At 39.1% G+C, this 20209-nt stretch overlaps 4 protein-coding genes across 5 annotated transcripts; all 4 read right to left on the reverse strand.

The window, feature by feature from the left end:
• Positions 1–394: 394 nt before the first annotated feature.
• On the reverse strand, positions 395–4647 carry LOC139193774 (G-type lectin S-receptor-like serine/threonine-protein kinase At1g61370). Of its 2 annotated transcripts, XM_070817405.1 has the most exons (7): positions 3654–4647; positions 2307–2414; positions 2004–2185; positions 1717–1927; positions 1537–1637; positions 1400–1469; positions 1025–1166 (listed from the first exon to the last, which is right to left on the reverse strand). In XM_070817405.1, the coding sequence occupies exons 1-6, from the start codon at positions 4402–4404 to the stop codon at positions 1428–1430; spliced, it is 1395 nt and encodes a 464-aa protein (XP_070673506.1). In that variant the 5' UTR covers positions 4405–4647; the 3' UTR covers positions 1025–1166; positions 1400–1427. The 2 variants fall into 2 exon arrangements, with proteins under 2 accessions (XP_070673505.1, XP_070673506.1); XM_070817404.1 differs by having other exon boundaries at positions 395–1166; positions 1400–1637; positions 3654–4637.
• A 3256-nt stretch (positions 4648–7903) lies between these two features.
• LOC139193466 (LEAF RUST 10 DISEASE-RESISTANCE LOCUS RECEPTOR-LIKE PROTEIN KINASE-like 2.1) lies at positions 7904–8611 on the reverse strand. Its single transcript, XM_070816490.1, has one exon. It carries the CDS (start codon positions 8609–8611, stop codon positions 7904–7906), a length of 708 nt encoding a protein of 235 aa, XP_070672591.1.
• A 4993-nt stretch (positions 8612–13604) lies between these two features.
• Positions 13605–14168, reverse strand: LOC139193467 (zinc finger BED domain-containing protein RICESLEEPER 2-like). The gene has a single exon (XM_070816491.1). The coding sequence runs from the start codon at positions 14166–14168 to the stop codon at positions 13605–13607; it is 564 nt and encodes a 187-aa protein (XP_070672592.1).
• Positions 14169–17425: 3257 nt separating this feature from the next.
• Positions 17426–19348, reverse strand: LOC139193735 (uncharacterized). The gene is made up of 2 exons (XM_070817328.1): positions 18114–19348; positions 17426–17790 (listed from the first exon to the last, which is right to left on the reverse strand). Exon 1 carries the CDS (start codon positions 19216–19218, stop codon positions 18295–18297), a length of 924 nt encoding a protein of 307 aa, XP_070673429.1. The 5' UTR covers positions 19219–19348; the 3' UTR covers positions 17426–17790; positions 18114–18294.
• Positions 19349–20209: the final 861 nt, after the last annotated feature.

The raw sequence follows: 20209 nt of genomic DNA on the forward strand, positions 1-20209 counted from the left end.
AAGTCTTATAGTGTGTTGAGTGTTTGTGAGAGTTGAGAGCTTTCTTTGTAATATTTTCAGTTTAATAAAGTCTTTTGTTGTGTCTCAAATTTTCAAGTGAATTTCTTCTTTGACATATAAAATTTAGAGTTGTTTATTCTAATTTTTTCTCAACACCACCTACCTATCTCCTACGGTCTCGAAGGCTCTCTGTAAGGGTTGTTTACTTTTAATTAAGTAGTTGAAAAAGGGCCTAACGACCATAGTTTAGACAACCATATTGCACTAACAACCATAGTTCAACAGTCGCTATATTAAAGCCTTCTTTGATATCTAAAATTAAATTGAAATAGATAGACCGCTAAATTAAGGTAAAAATTATGTTAGCCTATAAACGTAGAAGATGAACTAATCATAAAGAAAACTTATGAGTTTCAATCTCTCGATAATGTAGGATTACAAGGGATGAATTTCCTTCATAGTTAATCCTCTCTAATTCCTTCCAAATAAAAAGTATAACTATAGTCTCATTTTTTTTTTATTATCTGAGTAGAAATTGCATTCAAAAAATCCATCCACAATGGAAATATATATAGGTCCAGAAGGGTGCCTCAAAAACATCTAGGAAATAGTCTGTCACCGGTTACAAACATAAAGGGCATTACAGATATGCCGCATAAGCAAGCAGGATTGGCCAACCTCCACCACTGTCAGGAGCATACATCTAGCGTCCTTCAATCAGTGTCATTGTAGCTTCATTTGTGAGGAAAGTATTCGAAGGCTGTGGTTGAGGATGAGAGACTGTGTTTTGGATAGTGAATAGAGGCTGCTTAGGTTGTGCACCACCAATTACCGTTGTGGAACCATTTAGCATAAAAACTACATCCGGCATGCTCGGCCTATCCATCGCATTGTCCTGTACACAAAGCAGCCCAATATGCACACATTTCATTACTTCTGAAGCCGAATATGATTCAGCCTCCAGCATTTCATCTACCAACTCCAATTCCCTGCCTTCCTTCCATAGCTGCCATGCATAGGCTAGTAAGCCTAGCTGTCGATCATAGATATAGAAGGCGGTATTCTTCTTGCTGCTGATAATCTCCAATACCAAGACCCCAAAGCTGTAGACATCAGATTTTTGAGAAAATATTCCACCCATGGCATACTCCGGAGACATATATCCACTGCACGAACATGAAACTCATTAGTATATATGTAGCTGACATAAGTGTTTGGTTTCTTCCTTTTAAGAACAATGTTACCAAAAAATACTTATGTAATGTGATCGATGCAACTAATTAGCAGTTTCTATCCAAACAGGAGGAGTCGGTTAAGATTTCATTATGCAATGCTAACCATTAGAACTTTTGGTTGCGAATGACATGTTCAACAATATATAGAAAGACATGAATCTTACCGCGTTCCGGCAACTCTATGAGTATTTTCTAAATTCTGTGTCCCTTCAACTGAACGTGCCAATCCAAAATCTGAAATTTTTGGGTTCATTTTCTCATCCAAAAGAATGTTGCTCACTTTTAGATCTCTATGTATTACCTTCAAATACGAATCGTGATGGAGATAAACAAGCCCTCTGGCAACACCTTGAATAATATTAAAACGTGTACCCCAATCAAGCATTGCTCTTCTCGTCGAATCTGATCATCAAATAATCGATCAATCCACCGATTAGAATCTAAAGATAAGAAATTGCAGTAAAGTGCAATTGAAACTAACCGAAAAGAAAAGTATCCAAGCTTTTGTTTGCCATGAACTCATAAATCAGTAACTTCTCATCCTCTTTAACGCAGCAACCCATGATTCGGACCAGATTTTTGTGTTGGAGATTGGAGATCAATAACATTTCATTCTTGAACTCCACTACACCTTGCCCTGAGGTACTGGATAGTTTTTTTACTGCTATTTCCTTCCCTTCTGCTAGCTTACCCTACACAAAGTCGACAAATAAATCATTGCATTCATGTCTGTCTCTCTGTACCTATCATAAAAATAATAATAATTACCCAATAAACTGGACCAAAGCCTCCTTGCCCGAGTTTGTTTTCTATGCTGAAATTGTCCGTAGCAACTAATATGCTATCAAAATCATAGATCATTAACTCAGACAGATCATGTTTTCCACCTATATATTCTTGAAGGGTGTCCCTTGTTATTTTGATGTGTTTCCTTGTTAATTTGATGTGTCCTGATTTTGCAAATATACACAGCGAACACTGAATCAAAGCAAAACAACTTACAAAGTTTTGAGAGATAATCTGCTAATGCATTATATTAATCCAACACCTCGATCTCTTTCACTTAATTACCTTTTTGCTTAGCTCTCATCCTGCAGAAACCGAACACTATGGCACCCAATACACCGATAAAACAAACAACCGCAAGGCTTGCAATTAACTTTATTGGCTTTCCTTTACCTGTAATATTTACAATACAAAAACAAGCATGAGATATATAGGAAAAGAAAAGTTACTGCTTGATAAATAGAGTTGTCCAAGGCTTCAAGCACTTTTGAACCCAAAAAAAAAAAGGCATCAAGCACTAGTATCATTAGTTCATATGCTAGTTCTGTGCATGCTTGGTGAATATAAACATCTACACCATCAGAGGGAAACTCCTGCATATGAGCGAGGTGTTTGGACCAGATTAAGCCCCCTATTTTATAAACAAGTGCATACGCTTTGTAAGAACAATTATTTAGGCGCACTGTCTTGCAGTCGGCGGATGTGCTGTCAGAATCCAAAGACACAAACTCATGAGAATCTGGTACTTTGAACCCTACCAGCTTCAGAAACCCATCATCATCTTCTTTTCCTCTCAATGTGAATGACATATTTGTGTATCTTTCACAAAACAATTTGGTTTTCCTCACACACCCTCCCATCCAGTTTCCACTGCTCCATTTCCCGTCTGACTTGGGTACGAACCCTTCCAAGCACTTGCAGTTGCAGATTGGTGAATATTTGTGACGGCGTCTCTTGGGAAATTCCAAGCAAGAATATCCCAGTTGACGGATCGCTTTCACTTTTCCAGGAAGTCATGGCAGTCCTCGTTCCAGAATTAATACCGTATCCCAGGAGCTGGCTTCGTAGCAGGGTATCACAAAGGTGATCAAAGCTCTGCTATAACAATTGATCAGCTCCTATATCATCATTGACAACAAAGTTTCCATTGTCCATTGTCCCTGTACAGCACCGTCACTTTTGGGTCTACCTCTTCTGAAGCTTTATTTGTTTTTTAGAATAAAAACAGAACTCATCTTTCATATGCCCCCAGCTTTGAATATTATGAAGAGATAATTGGTTACCAAATCGAAAAGAAATCAGAAAAAAGAGGGCACCCACTTTGAAGTTTCGTTTCCCATGGAAAGCCACATGGGTTTTGTCATGGTAATATGAAAGAAACTGGACGGAATTGTGAGCGCCCACAATAAGAGTGAGAAAGTTAATTGGTATTGAACATGGTTACAGCACTGGTTTGAGAAAACAAAGAAGGGGAGCAAACTTAGAAGAACTTTAAGTAGGCTTCTCGTTTTGCGAGGTCAGGAAAAATACCAAAACACAGTAAATTTTCAAATTTGGGCACTCCAAGCACAGCCTAAAACTTGCCCAAAACTACTAGAAGTAAACTCTACAATACCCGAGAAAAAGAAATACCTGCTGGATTACAGACTCGATTGCCGCAAATGCAAACGGGTCGGTTCTTATCCGAGTCAAACCCGCAAAGCCCATTGACATTTAGACACTTAGCGCACTGCTTCTCGTACGGGTTGGTATAATTGACATTGAAGCCGGTCATGATCGCCTCTCCAAACAGAGACCGGTTGGCGACCAGCACCGCCGCCGTGGTTTTGAGAATCGGCACCGTAATCCCGACGGAGCACTTGAACCCGCTCATGATCGGATCGACCGGTACCGGCCCGATCACGTAATAAGCGTCGTCGAAAGTCAAGTTAAGGTCGCAGAGAAACCAGTTCTTAGGTTTAGGAGTGATTAAGGTGGAATTACAGCCGTAGAAAATGGTGACGTCCATGTCGTCGTCCTCATCGTAGCTGAAGAACACGGACTCGAGAGTCGAGTTCGCGAGTTTGTCGGTGCAGGTCGAGTTCCAGAGGTCGGAGCGGGCGAGGGTGAGGTTCTGGTGAACCGGGTTGAGTTTGAGAACCCGGTAGCTCAGCGACGCGATGGTCAACTCAGGCGAGTCATCGACGCAGCTGAGGTGGAACTCCGGTGGGCCGCAGTAGGAGGGGCGGCTCCCGCCGGTGAAGGGGTAGGTGAGGTTCCGGAAGGGCCCGCAGTCGAAGGTTTGGGTGCAGTTGGAGAGGTCGGCATCGGCGGGGAATGATCTCGTAACGTCGACGGAGCAGAAGAAAAAGAAAAGGAAGAGGAGGAAGAGGAGTGGGAGCATTGCGGGAAGGGGGAATGAAACGACAGCGGGGCAGACGAGGCGGGAAGTGATGAAATCTAATAAGAGTGGAGGTTTTGTGATGACGTGGTGGGCTGTGGTTTGTTGACTTGGAACTGTTGGACTTTTATGTGGGGGTAGCGGATTGCACGCCGCTTTTGAATAGTTTTCGGGGCTGCTAGTTGACGTCGGTATTAATACGTTTAAGTGGTGTTATTCTTCATTCATACGTAAGAGGTATTATATTTGACTTATGTTCATATTATTATAACAAGTTTATTATAAAGTTTAGCCCACTTCTTACCATTTTAGTATAGATATTATCGTTTGTTAAAAAAAAAGTTAATGTTTATACGGTATGGAATTATATTTGTTCAATAATTGATGGGCATTTTGATAATTTAGAAACTATTTTAGTGTTATTTGTCCTTTAATTCTATAATTCTTGTTATGTATTTGTGAATTAGTATGACTCTTGGTTAACTATTAAAAGGTTTGAGTCAAGCAATGTGGATGAAACCCAAGTGGATTAAAAGAATGTCATACAATCTTTAGACTTGATTTTCTAGGTAGAAGACTTCTACTACCTATGTATCTGCGATGAGATTTTCATACTTATTTTAATCGTGTGTTGTTTGTTTTTAGTTTTTAAATTGAATAGCAAGTGATAAATTGTTCTGGTAGTTAGGATTTTTATATTCAACTTATTGGGTTTTGTGTTGAAATTCTTCTTTGTTCTTTAGTGTAGATTAGTGTAAAATATTGCTTATACTAAAAAAAATCAGATTTTTTCTTCCTATCTCAATTTACTGTCCCGAAACTTCTTGGTTTTCAAGATTTCATATATCAAATTTTTTTCATCTTAGAATTATGGCTTAAGGTACTAGTACGAAAAAACTTAATGTATGAAATGTTGAAAATTAAGAAATATCAGAACAATAAACTGAGTTAGTCCTAATTAAATGAAAAAATAATACTTAAACAAAGAGTATATCACTATATCCAAGTAAAAAGAGGTGTGCTGAATATTTTTCCTAAAGGTGAACGAGTGCGCACATGAAGCCATGTTTGATTGACCAAGTATAGGAATTGTTAAAGCATATTAGGTCATTAAATAAGGACAATCTCCATCAAGAATTTGATGAAATGGACCTACCTTTTAATAGTTGGAAAAGGATCCGGAGGAGGATCCTTTTTCGGACCGAACATCTTGTAATCATGTCCGTTTATTGTACATCGTAAGGTTAAAAATTATTTAAAGTTTAAAATTTAAAAGTAAATATAAATAATACCCAACAAAAACTGACCGTATAATATACAATGAACGAATATAATTACATCGTGAAAATGATCCTGACCGGATCCTTTTCCTTAATAGTTTAATGCATTAAACATGTGGGATGATGTGATGCATGTGCTTTTTTCAACAAACATCAAAACATCGAAGAAATTTTCCCTGAACTGTACCTAGCTAAGAAATTTGACCCAAAATAAAATTAAAAAAAGTTGTACCTAAGAAATTTTTGGCAGAAGTGTTTGCAACTGAATTACACTCAAACGATCTTCCAATGCAAAGCAAGCAAATGTTCTTAAATTTTAATTTCAACATTAGAATTTGTTTAGACTTTTTTTTTGGGTCGATTTATTTAGACATCTAGTACGAGGAACTTGGCGGCTTTCCAAAATAATTGTTAGATGACAAGAAAAGAGAATTAACTGTGCGAATTATGTTGTTTGTATTAGGAGATATCCTACTTTAAATCTAGAGAAATGCAAAAGAAACTCTCTCAAAAGTGAGATTTTTTATATACTCTCTGCGACCTCCTCGTTTAACGTAAATTCTCGTGCTAACATTAATAAAATATTTTGGCAAAAACATGAGGTGATAAAGAGTTCATGAAAAATCTCAATTTTGAGAAAATCTCCTTAATATTTCTCTTAAATCTATCCTCGACACATACCCCAAAAATAGTATAATGCATTCTCTTGATTAATGGATGCAAATTATATCACATGATCACAATTCTTGTGTTAATATTGTTGAGAAACTAACACGTTATCAAATACAAAAATAGTTTTTTAATAGCAATATATGTCAACATTCTGCCAAGGTTATTTGCATTGGCCTAAACATGCACCTACATATGACACACATGTGATGTGAGTGAGTTGGTTTTGTTTTGGCATGGAAAATGGCCACCCTAATCGGAGATTGGAATCTAGAAGCATAATTTGGAAAAGCTTTTATTAAGAAGTCAGGAAAAAGAGGGCACCCACCCAACTTGAAGTTTCCCATCGAATGCCACATGGCTTTTGTCATGGTCATGGTAATGTGAAAGAAAATGGATGGGATTGTGAGAGCCCACAATAAGAGTGAGAAAGTTATTTGGTAGTGAGCATGGTTATAGCACTAGTTTAAGAACAAAGAGTGTGGAGCAACCACTTAGTACTACGGTCTAGTTGTATTTTTCTTCACTTATAAGTGAAATATCTTAAGTTTGATTCTCATCAAAGGCGAATTTGAACCACATTATTGCTAGCCCATTGTGAGGCTAAGCTCACTCTCTCCCCCTTAGTATACATAATATCGTTTGTTCAAAAGAAAAAAAAAATCACAAAGAATGGGAGCAAACTTAGAAGAATGCACAAGGAGAAAATGGTGTGCTGAAATTCCTTTCTTTCTAGAGAATAAGATAAAATTTTAAAAAGTAGTTTAAGAACAGAGAATAGGAGAAAATTTAGCATAGCACAAAGTTAGATCACTAGTTTAGGAAAAGATGAAAGTTAAGAAGAGCGCATAGTTAGATCACTAATTTAAAAACAGAGAATTGGCGCACGAGCACATAATGTGTGTTACATGCTCTTAAAGTTCGTCTCTTCCATTAATTCCGTATAGATTACTTCCACATTCCACCATCCTTCCTCCGCCCTCTTTCATCTATCATTTCTCTCATGCATTTTCCTTAGTCTCTAACAAAAAACAAATGAATACGTGCTAAAGCCTAAAATAAATGGATATAAAACCATCCTAAATTGGTAATTTAAATTTTCTTAGCTATCTAAGAAAATCCTGCTTGACAATTTATGCACTTCAAATTCTAATTTCATATCCGTTCAATCTATTAACTTGTTAGAGTAGAATATGTACTTGTTCTAACAAATGTAGATGGTTCTCTAATTTGAGGCAACGCATTGGTTGCTGAGGAAGCCTTGCCATAGTACAAAGTACTAAAATTGGAGGACAAAAACTAAAAAGGGGCGTCAATCTAACCCTTCAAACACCAGCGTATTGTCTAAGACCCAGATTGTTGAGCGCATCAATCCTGGTCAGGAATCTAAAGTTTATTCCGCGTATTGTTAATTGGTTTTGGGTTAGACTGATAGTCTAATTCTATCATAAACGTAGTGGAAAGATGTTTAGGCGCATACCTTCACAGTTTGAGGGAGTATGTCCATCCTTACAGAAGCAGGTGAATTCAGCCGAAGATATATTGTACCCGCACTAACCCCTTGACCCTCGACATTGGTCACACAAGGTATTACTTGCATCCCACTTCAACCCAAACCCGGAATCAAGTGCAGCAACCAGATTATCCTTCGACGAATTCAACACCAGATTTGCAGCTGCAGATTGAGAAATGCTGGCAGTGACGGTCGTGTTGCAGTTACCACTAATATTCGGCAACCCTAAATTTGTGACAAAGTAATTAATGGAAGTGGCAGTACTGTTTATGCTGCAACTGAACTGACTTGTGGGCTGAATTGGAAGAGGAATGTTGAGCGGGGGACAGTCGTAGAACAGCAGTACTTCTTCAACATCCGAAGTATTTTCGACAAGGCTTGATTTTATGGTTGTATTGGCAAGTGACACCGGACAAACGTTGTTCCAAAAGTCCGTTCTAGCAACCCGTAGAGTACTTGTAGATTGATTTATATCGAGGACTCGATAATCTTGGCCTTCAAATGAGATCACGGGAGCATCTCCGCTGCAGTTGAGCTTGAAATCGGGGTAGCCACAATAATCTGGCCGGCTTGATCCCCAAAAAGGGTAATGAACATCCCGAAAATTTACGCAGTGGAACGATGCGCTACAGTTGAGGTATCGATCGTCATCCGCAGCAGAAGATTTTCGGACATGAAAAAGGCATATGGTAGTTGTGATCACAAGAAGTAAAGAGATGTTCTGGAAGGGATAGAGATGTATTTCCATGGGGAGAGAGAGAGAGAGAGAGAGAGAGAGAGAGAGAGAGAGGGCACTATTCAAAGTCGTTGAAAAATGTGAAAATTTAGAACCCAAAAAGGTTTTGTATATTTCTCTATGTATTTTAGAACTACAAGAGAGGGCTCTATATAGAGACCAAAAAAGAAGGAGAGAAGACTTACTCCTTTTGCACACTTACAATCTGAAAACAAGGAACAATTTACAAGAAAGATAAAGTGCAAAGATACTAAGAGACATAAACCCTAGATTTAAGGGATATGGACCAAGGGTGACGGTAGTGGCAGTAGCCACTTTACCTGAAAATATGGAATAAAGTTGCAGCTATATGGACCAATGGTGACGTAGTGGCAGTAGCCACTTTACCTGAAAATATGGGATAAAGTTGCAGCTGCAACTTGACATCATAGAGTATGTTGTGTCTAGTTTCAATTAGGGATGGGCACGGGCCGGGGCGGGGCGGGCCGAACCTAAGTTTGTAGGAACCGGAGCTTAAACGAAACGGGCCGGGACGGGGCGAGGATTGGATTTTCTAGTATAGGAACCGCACATTACCCGGCCCGGTTGAAACGGGCCGATTCGGGCCGGGTCACGGGTACCCTTTTCTTCAACTCGCTCATCGTCTCGGCCAAGCCTAGCCCGACCCAGATCCAGACCCGCTCCACCATCACCGTCAGATTTTCCATCACCACAACCTTCCTCTTGCACTTGTCGAGCACCTCGAAGCTCTCCACCCTCACATCTGCCGCATAAAACCTAACAATCATTTCATAAATACCACTACCAAACTCACAAATTTAATCAAAGTATTCTAAAAACTCTAGAAAATAAATACTAAATCTCATATAGAAACGTCAAAAAAACCCATAGGTTAAACGAAGAACCCTCAAAAGCTCAGAAATTTAAACGGATTTTTCACAAATTTGAATAAGATGTTCACATGCAATGGGCCTAGAAGGTACCTCGGGTGTTGATGAGTCATTTGAGACCAACATCGAGGCCAGACATCATCGGAATCGTCATTTGCAGCAACATGCTTGATTTAGATTAAAGAAGTCAGCGACAATGGTAGTGGTTTGTGAAATTGCGAGAATCCAGTAGTGCTTTGTGAAAATTGGGGAAGACGAGAGGAAGAAAGGGGTTTAGCTGGGTTTAAGGCGGGTGAGATGGGGGGAGAGAGAGAGATTGTGGGAAAGAGAGAGAGAGATGGAGGAGATCGATAGAGATGAGATTGAGATGGAGGAGATCGGGAAGGATGAGATCAACAGAGAGGAGATCGAGATGGAGGAGATCGGGAGGAGATTGAGATGGAACAGATCGAGAGAGATCGAGAGATGAGGGAGGAGATTCGGACTGGACTGGGGATGAGACTCGAACTGGACTCGGCGGTGATGTGGTTGGTGATGGTGGTCGTACCTCGCAAGTCACCAGAGAGAGAGAGACAGAGATGGAGAATTGGCGATGGCTGCTGTCGAGGAGGAGAGGAATGTTTCCGTTTAAGATAAGACTCGGTAAGGAAAAAAATCCAATCGAATGGTGGAGAAGTGTGGAGGTGTGAATAATCCCACACTATAAACGGTTCGGGCCGGGGGCCCGTTACTCTTGATATTTGGATCCGCCCCGCCCCGTCAATTCCTCCACCCCGCCCCGCCCCGCCCCGTTTCTTCTTCAAAATATTTAGACCCGCCCCGAACCTGTCCCGAACCGCGAGGACCCGCCCCGACCCGCGGGTCCAGGACCCGTTTGCCCACCCCTAGTTTCAATACTCCCCCTCAAGCTGGATCAAATGGGTTAATTGATCCAAGCTTGCTCAGTAGCCTTTGAAGATGAGTAGAGTCCAAAGCCTTTGTGAACAAGTCTGCAAGCTGATCGTGACTGCGAGTGTAAATGGTGTTGATAACTTTGGATTGAACTTGAGCACGAATGTAGTGACAATCCACTTCGATGTGTTTGGTGCGCTCATGAAACACTGGGTTAGAAGCAATATGCATGGCAGCTTGGTTATCACAAAACAAGGACATAGGTTCATTGTCGATATAGCCAAGATCTGCTAGAAGACGCTTTAACCAGATTAATTTCACACACCGTGGCTGCCATGGCTCTATACTCCGCCTCTGCACTTGATCGTGCAATCACAGTCTGCTTTTTACTCTTCCAAGTCACGAGATTTCCACCAACAAACGTGCAGAACCCGGTGGTAGACTTTCGATTGAGTGCATTACCTGCCCAATCAGCATCTGTGTATGCCATAATGTGATTTGAGCCATGGTTCTTTAAGAGCAAGCCTCTGCCAATTGACCCCTTCAAGTATCTGAGTATTCTTTTGACAATCTCCCAGTGGAGTAGAGTAGGAGAGTGCATGAATTGACTGATAAGGCTTACGGAATAAGCAATGTCAGGCCGAGTAATTGTAAGGTAGATTAACTTCCCTACCATACGTTGATAGACACTAGGGATGGGCAATGGTTATGCGGGCAGGTAACCGCGGTTATTTTACCCATAACCGTTTATGTTCATACCCGCATAACCGTTTACCCGTTGGGTAATTACATAAATGGTTATACCCATAACCATAACCGTTTATAAACGGTTATCCATACCCATAACCGTGTACCCATTTACCCATAACCATTTACCCATTTAACCATAACCATAACCATTTACCTATTTTTTCGCCCGTTTATCCTTTTTTTTACCCATTTACCCTTTTTTTTCTCCCGTCTACATTATTTTTTTAACAATTTGAAAATTACAAAAGAAAAATTTGTCATAATTTTTATTTTCTGACAATTAAACACCGTTATAAGTACATTTTAGCATACATTTCCCTATTTTAATCATTTAAGTCCTCGTATAATTCCAATAATTGAAATAATAGTTTACAAACGATATTTTTCTGTATAGCAACCAATCAGTGTTTTGAACATACGTAACCAACCATACGAAACCAATCAGTGTTATCATAAATCTGTGTTTCTGATAACAAAAAACAACCATACGAAACCAACCAAATTTCATCTAATTCATCACAAAACTGAGTTAACCCTCTATTATTTCATATAATTTCATCTAATTGAAATCTGTGTTTCGAACACGTTCAATCACAAAGTATCATCGACTCGTTGTCACCAAAAGAGGCCTACAAAAGAAATGTATAATTGAATTAGTATGCATAAATTGAATGAGTATCACCAATAACTCCAAAGTAAAAAATAAAAATAAAGATTAGTTTTTACCACATTCACATCAGTATCATCACCGAATGAAGAATCTTCAACATGAGTAGAGTTTGAATCTGGTTCAATAGTAAAAATTAAAATTAGGCTAAAATAGTACAATTTTGAACATATACATAATTTATATGAAATTTTACAGTAAGTACCTCGCATCTGACCCCACAACCAGTCTCGAGAACACATGAGTGCTTCCACTGTGCTTGAATGAAGTCGGCTACGGTGTGGACTAATAATCCTACCACCAGTACTAAATGAAGACTCTGAAGCTACTGTAGATACAGGAATAGCCAAAATATCTCGAGCTATCTGATGCAAAATAGGATATTTAATCCCATTTGTCTTCCACCACGACAATATATCAAAATCTTGAGTCCTAGGCAAGACTTTCTCCCCCAAATATAGGTCTAAGTCAGATTGTTCATTACCGATGGTAGAATCCATAACAAACTGGTCATAAGATGTTAAAGGATCACCAACTCTGAAATCAAATGACTATGATGGAAAATCAGTCGAAGAAGAAGATTCAGAAGACCGATGCTCAGGTCTATGCTTCAATTCATACTCTTTGACCAACTTAACAGCCAAGTCAAAGACTTTCTCAATTTCTGATGGAGCATTCTCTTTATAAATAAGAGAAAAATAATACTTGATCAATTTCATCTTGAACCTTGGATCCAAAATAGCTGCAATTGCCATAGCACCATGAATTTTATGCCAATACTTTTCAAACTTGATTGACATCCTTGTTGCCATTAACTTAACTTCAACATGGTCAAACTCAAGCCACTTACAGATTGCAATCCTAATCTGACACACATTTGAAAAATAAAGATTTGATGTGGGATATTTGATCCCAGAAAATAACTCAGTCACTTGGTGAAAGATCTCCAACTTTTCAGCAATCATGTTAGTCTTCGCCCAATCTTCTTCACTTGGAACATTTTTATATGAAGGCTCACGTTGCTTTAAACGAGGAAATACATCTTTATATACCAATGCAGTGGTAAGCATCACATACGTCGAGTTCCACCTAGTTTTACAATCAAGGACTAACTTCCTAGAGAACTTAATTTTCATTTGTTGAGCTATCTTAACAAATTTTTCCTCTCTTTTTGCTGTCCCAGACCAATATGCAACACTATTCCGAATAGTCTCAATACTATCCCTAATCACATCCAATCCATCCTTAACTATCAAATTAAGTATGTGAGCACAACAACGCATATGAAATAATTCTCCGTTTAACACAAGTGAAAGCTTGCAATATGTCACTATATCCTCAATCATGGCATCATTTGTAGAGCAATTATCTATTGTGAGAGCAGACAACTTACCATCAATATTCCACTCTGATAAGCAATCTATCATTATAGCAGAAAGTGTCTCGGCATTATGTGGGCATGGAACATATGCAAACCTGATATAAAACACAACTTAATTATCATAACTCAAAGTAACATGATGTGCTAGGCAATAAATCCAACACTAAAATTTAATACACAGAAGCAAGATCTCTTCCATCAGTAAACAAGACATATTCCAGATTATGTAAAAAGGAAACAAAAAGTTTCCAAACTTAGTCAAAAGCATGAAAGCTAACGCAAGAAAGTTTCCAAACTTCACAGATACACTTCTTTAAATTACAAAGATATGGTATTGGTTCGATAAATTACCTTAGAATTCGACTTTGAAGCGTCCACGAAGCATCGATAAAATGAGAAGTGATAGCCATAAACCCTCTCTTCTGATTACTTCCACATGTCAGTCGTGATTGCAATTTTACTCTTGTTCATTTGCAACAACTTCATGGTCTCTCCCTTTTCACATTCAAATACTTTCATAATATCCCTCTTGATAGTACTTCTAGAAATAACCTTAAATAAGGGTTGCAATGAATTGCAAAACCTCTTAAAACCCAAATGGTCCACCATAGATAAAGGATACTCATGTAAGATAATCATATAAGCTAGCTCTTTCCTAGCATTACCTTCATCAAAACTATATGCACCATGTTTAATAGACCCATCACCGGTTATAACTGGACTCTTTTTCTTTGTCCTCAATACAGGACATGTTCTAACATGTGAAAGTAAAGATGAAGTACCAACAGTGGAGCCCGATGCTAGCCTAGCTTTACAATGGTTACAGACAGCTTTCACCTCTCCACAAAAACTTTTTTCCTCAAAATGCTGCCAGACAACTGAGGTTCTTTTTCTCTTCTTACCAGTGTCATCAAAGCTTGATTCACTTAGGTCCAATTCTTGATCAAGATTAATTGGTTCAATATCTTGGTTCTCCCTTTGAGTCTCCATATTGGAACTAGTTGAAACAGTTGGATACAAGTTCAGAATATAAAAGAAAAACAGGATAGCAATTGAACAAAAGAACACTATACTGTCATAATTGGGGGTTCTGGTTCATGAATTTATTTATTTTTAGGACTGCTGGATAATTGGATTTCTTAGGTGTGAGCTGAACAAAAGAACACTATACAAGGAACATCATAAATTACGCGGCTGCACACGCAGAGGCATAATTTGAAATTGGGGTGAGCTGAACAATTAAGGCAAATCTGCTTTAGAGGAAAGACTATCAAAAACTGCACAGTTTGTTTTTATGGCATTCCCTAAATTTTACACAACCTCTCAAAACTTTACACAATTTGGACCAAATTGAAGTTTCAGTGCACAACAAAAAGAAAAGCTCTCCGGCCCATAACTTGAAAACTGAATTTGAGAAACATAAGCTGAAATTCGAATCCATAATTTCCTAAATTCCTCAGTCCTAATTTCCTATATCCCAAACCCTAATACAAAACAGCTAAAAGTCAGAAATTCAGAGCATAACAACTGTATAATTAAAAGAAGGAAATTAAAAATTTTCAGAGGAAGAACAACATATAATTAGAAAATAAGAAGAAGAAGAAGAAGTAAGATCGAAATGAAAAGAAACGCCGCCCACAACCCTGACAAAGCTAAGATATCAAATCCAAAGTTTGATTATTGTGTTTTGGAAGTATTTGATGAGTTTATGTTGATAATTTTGATCCCGGAGAATCTCAAACCCTAAATTACTAACTAATTAATTACTTTCCGAATTCTAAGGACGGATAAATAGATTAAAATTTTCAACAAGAGTATAATTCATAGCAAAAACCGAGGAAAAGGAAAGAAGCTTACAAATCACTCTGGTGCTTGAGCTTCCAAAACACTGAATAATTCCAAGGCGAATTGCTGCAGAGGCTCTTCAGCAACTGCCTTAGAGCGAGAGCGACGGAGAGAGAGCGACGGAGAGAGAGGCGCAGAGAGAGAGCGATGGAGAGAGAGAGCGAGCTGCGGAGAGAGAGAGCGACGGAGAGAGAGAGAGTGACGAAGTCGAGAGGCGGAGAGAGAGAGAGGCGCAGAGAGAGAGAGCGACGGAGAGAGAGGTACAGAGAGAGAGCGACGGAGAGAGAGAGTGACAGAGTTGTAATTTATTCTCTGAGGGTTTTTAATTTTTTTTTTAATTTTACATATATTAAATTAAATGGGTAAATGGATACCCGTTATAACCATGAATATTACCCATAACCGATGGATACCCGTTATAATCGCGGATAATACCCATAACCGGCCATTTAAATTTCATGGATAAACGGTTATACCCATAATCGTTTATTTGTCTAAACGGTTACCCATAACCATAACCGTCAACTTTAAATGGGCGGGTAACTGTGGTTACCCATACCCATGGGTATTTTGCCCATCCCTAATAGACACTAGGATTTGACAGAAGTTCACTAGAGTCATCAAGTTGGAGTTTGCTTACAAGGGGAGTGAGAGCAGCTTTGCAATCCAACATGTGAGCTTCCTCCAATAAGTCAAGCACATATTTGCGTTGATTTAAAAACAAACCCTTGGCAGAGGTTGCCATCTCAATGCCAAGGAAGTACTTTAGGGTTCCCAAGTCCTTGATTGCAAACTGTTGGTGAATAGAGGATTTTAGAGTAGCAATCTCTTCTACGTTGTCCCCCGTTATAATGAGATCATCCACATATATAAGAACAATTAATTTTCCATTTGGACCACTGCGAACAAATAAAGAGGAATCGGCATGACTCCTCTTGAACCCCGCAACCTCCAGAACCGAGCTTAACTTCGAGTACCAGGCTTGGGGGGATTGTTTAAGTCCATATATGGCCTTGTGAAGCTTGCATACTTTGTTAACTTCACTTTCTTGTGGGTGTCCAGGGGGGAGCTTCATGTATACCTCCTCTTCAAGGTCACCATGGAGAAATGCATTCTTCACATCCATTTGGAATAGAGGCCAGTTATGATTAACTGCCACGGACAACAGGACTCGAACTGTGCTCATTTTAGCTACAGGAGCAAATGTCTCCTTGTAGTCGATACCATAAGTTTGAGTGAATCCTCGGGCAACCAGTCGGGCCTTGTGTCGTTCAATACTGCCGTTGGAATGGAACTTGATCTTATATATCCATCTATTCCCTACTGCCTTTTTCCCTTTTGGTAGATCAACTACACTCCATGTGTGATTGTCATTTAAGGCCTTGAGCTTTTCTTGCATAGCTTCATTTCATACTTGATTGTGAGCAACTTCATGGAAGTTCCTTGGTTCAACATTCGAGGATATCTGATTTAGAATTGCAGCATGGGATTTTGACAGTTTGTGATATGTTAGGGCTTCTGAAACAGGATGTCTTGCATTGTAAGTAATGTATTCTTGAAACCTTGGAGGAGGATGTCTGTCCCGAGTTGGATTTCTTCGAGGAGCTACATACGGTTGTGAGGTAGGGGTTGTGCTTTGTTCACTTGTAGATGTTCCCTCACCTTCAAGTTGTTCCGACTCCGAGTGAGGTTCGAGAGAATCATTCTGAGAATGGGATTCAAGAAGATTTACTGGAGTAGGTAATGGAAAGATGTTCATAATATCCTTTCTCTGAGGCTCTTCACTGCAGTCTTTACGAAAGAAAGAAGCAAGCTCATCAAATCTTACATCTCTGGAGACTCCAACCTTACCATTATGAGGATTAAAGTATTTGTATCCCTTTTGAGAGCTTGAGTATCCCATAAAAACACATTTGACAGCTCTAGGTTCGAGCTTATCTCGATGTGCTGCTTGAATATGAACATAGCAAGTGCACCCGAAAGTTCTGAGATGTGAAATGTCAATGTTTCTTCCCTTCATTACTTCAACAGGAGACTTTGAGTTTAAAACTCGAGTAGGTAACCTATTGATGATGTACGCTGCAGTGAGAAGTGCTTGTGACCAGAACCTTTTAGGTACATTCATTTGAAACATAAGAGACCTTGTTTTCTCCAACAAATCACGATTCTTTCTTTTCGCTATACCATTTTGCTGTGGAGTACCAACACAACTGGTTTGATGCAAAATTCCATGATCACTTAAGTAATTAGACATGTTATTGGATGTGTACTAAATGCCATTGTCCGATTGCAGTATGCTTAACTTAGATGAAAATAGATTTATGATGAGTTTATGAAAATCTTTAAAGGCATAAAAAAACTCACTTTTGGATTTCAAGAGGTAGACCCATGTAACCCGAGAGTAATCATCAACGAAGGTGACATAATATTTATATCCATCAAAAGAGCTTACACGAGAGGGACCCCAGATATCTGAGTGAATGATTTCAAACAGTTTACAGGTTCTAGACTTGGAAGAAACAAAAGGAAGCCTAGTAGCTTTCGACATTTGATAGATTTCACAAGCATGTGTAGGTTTACAAAAATTGGGAAAAAGTTTGGTCATCACAGGTTCTGAGGGATGAGCCAACCGAAGATGCCAAATGTGGTAATCTTGAGAGAGACTGAGGCTTGCAAGGGGGTGATTAAGAGACTTGGAATTCTTTGAGAGGTAATAGAGTCCATTCAGGAGATACCCTTCACCAATCTTCTTCCGAGTGACCCGATCCTGAAATACAACACTGTGAGGAGAGAATATAGCAAGGCAATCTAGGGTGCGTGTGATTTTACTTATGGACAGGAGTTGGAAAGGGAAAGAAGGTACATATAAAGCTGTTGACTCAATCTTATCACTTAACAATTTAAGTTTCCCTTTTCCCAGAATAGGTTCTCCGTTCCCATTTGCAACAGACACCCGTGTAAACTCAGGCGTATTTTGAAACTTATCCAAGCAAGAAGACTGATTTGTTATGTGGTCAGTAGCACCCGAGTCTATAATCCAACAATCATGACTAATTTCATTAAGTGCAGTTTTGAGAGCAGTGATGATACCTGAGACATTGTCATAAGTTGAGGTCTCAGCCAAAAAACCTGCAAATTTTCCGAGCATAGCAGTAGGAGTTGAAGTGGTCACTTCCTCAATTTGAGTGTTGCCTCCTCGTCTTTGAAGAAAGTTTGCAAATTCATTTATCAGATCTATTGGATTCTCAGTGAAATTTGAGATTCCACCCGTCTAAGAACTGGATGAGTGGAGGGCCTTAGGGTTGATTCCTTTCCTTTCTTTGATCATTCTTCCTTCCTTATCAAATTTTGGTTTTAACTCCGGGTGCAAGATCCAGCATTTGTCCCTTAGGTGACCTTTCATGTTGCAGTGAGAGCATTTCCAGTCTGCTTTCTTACTGGCAAAATTTTTTTCACCAGTGTTTTTATGATAGCTCGAGAAAACCCTAGCCTCAGGATTTGATTTCGACTCAATGTGCATAACTTTTCTTCGAGTTTCTTCCCTTTGAACAGCTTGACAGACACCATTAAATGAGGGCAGCTCAGGAGTCATCAACAAGTGGCTTCGAAGGTCTTCATATTCAGCTCCTAGACTTGCTAGAAATTGAAATACTTTGTCCTCATCAGCTCTTTTAAGGAGCACAGCGGAATCGGTTGAGTGTGGACGATACATGTCAAGTTCATTCCACATGGACTTGATGTTTCCTAGATGTTGGACGAAGGATTGATCACCTTGCCTTAGCCCAGCAATATCCTTTTTGAGCTGAAAAATACGAGCTTCATTATTTTGACTGCCATACATTTCTTTAATGGATTCCCAGAGAGTGAAAGAGGACTCTGAGTAACTGAAGAGTTCAGATAACTTTGGTTCCATGGAGTTGAGTATCCAGGACATAACCAACTGGTCGTTTGCATGCCATGCACCATGTGATGTGGATGATCTTTCAGGCGGTCCGATGCTTCCATTGATATACCCGAGCTTCGATCTTCCTCCTAAGTCAAGTGAAATGGCACGAGACCAAGGTAGATAGTTGAACTCGTTTAATAACACTGAGCATAGACGCAAATTTGGATTGATTTCACCTTGAATGATGCTGGGAGATAAGGAGTTTGAGGAGCTTGTAGCCTCACGATTTGAGGAACTTTCTTCTGTCATTGTAGTGAATGAGGCACGATCGAAACAAGGTTTTTGAATGAATGAACAAACAGAGACAGGACCCTATGGTTCCTGCTCTGATACCATGTGAAAATTTAGAACCCAAAAAGGTTTTGTATATTTCTCTATGTATTTTAGAACTACAAGAGAGGGCTCTAAATAGAGACCGAAAAAGAAGGAGAGAAGACTTACTCCTTTTGCACACTTACAATCTAAAAACAAGGAACAATTTACAAGAAAGATAAAGTGCAAAGATACTAAGAGACATAAACCTTAGATTTAAGGGATATGGACCAAAGGTGACGGTAGTGGCAGTAGCCACTTTACCTGAAAATATGGGATAAAGTTGCAGCTATATGGACCACGTAGTGGCAGTAGCCACTTTACCTGAAAATATGGGATAAAGTTGCAGCTGCAACTTGACATCATAAAGCATGTTGTGTCTAGTTTCAATAAAAAAAAAGGAGAAGATGAATGTGGAATCATCGTCATCTGCAAAGGACGAGTGAGAAAACAAAAAAGGAGGGGAGGGGGGGGGGGGGGGGGACGTGACGAAGTAAACGTTAGGTTAAATCTTTGTTATTTTATTTTATTTTTTTAATATTAAAAAAGAGAAGGTTCTATTTGGAACTTTAATTTAATTAGGAGTGCTTATAGTTAGTGGAAAGCTTTGGTGGCCAAGTCTGTAACTAATTTTAGGCTCAACTTTGCGTAGTGGCCTCGTCAGGAAATAGGTATTGGTTGTCCAACAGATGAGCCGCCTTAATAGAAAAATTGGCTTAATTTTGGATTTTTGTATACCTAATCCCTCTGCACTTAGATTACAATCATCAAAGTCAACAAAGGCCGACTCACGTTTTCGGGAGAGTTGTATAGTTGTATGGTAGGTTAGGTGTATTTTTCGATGGAACTAAAGCGTTTGACTTGTAAAGAAATTTTTATTTGATCGCTTGTAATATGTAAAACTGAAATTTAGAAGAAAAACTAGGAA

The sequence above is a fragment of the Malus domestica genome, chromosome 17, assembly GCF_042453785.1.
Source record: "Malus domestica chromosome 17, GDT2T_hap1".
Classification (NCBI taxonomy): Eukaryota; Viridiplantae; Streptophyta; class Magnoliopsida; order Rosales; family Rosaceae; genus Malus; species Malus domestica.

Bases quoted from the DNA above. Each gene is read 5' to 3' on its own strand.
- LOC139193774 (XM_070817404.1), bottom strand. From the start codon at position 4,404: ATGCTCCCACTCCTCTTCCTCCTCTTCCTTTTCTTTTTCTTCTGCTCC. The intron at 2,186-2,306 runs GTAATTAAGTGA...TTGCAAAATCAG, and splicing joins GATGAGAGCTAAGCAAAAAG to GACACATCAAATTAACAAGG. The intron at 1,638-1,716 runs GTTAGTTTCAAT...TTTGATGATCAG, and splicing joins CTTGGATACTTTTCTTTTCG to ATTCGACGAGAAGAGCAATG.
- LOC139193466 (XM_070816490.1), bottom strand. From the start codon at position 8,611: ATGGAAATACATCTCTATCCCTTCCAGAACATCTCTTTACTTCTTGTG.
- LOC139193467 (XM_070816491.1), bottom strand. From the start codon at position 14,168: ATGGAGACTCAAAGGGAGAACCAAGATATTGAACCAATTAATCTTGAT.
- LOC139193735 (XM_070817328.1), bottom strand. From the start codon at position 19,218: ATGACAGAAGAAAGTTCCTCAAATCGTGAGGCTACAAGCTCCTCAAAC.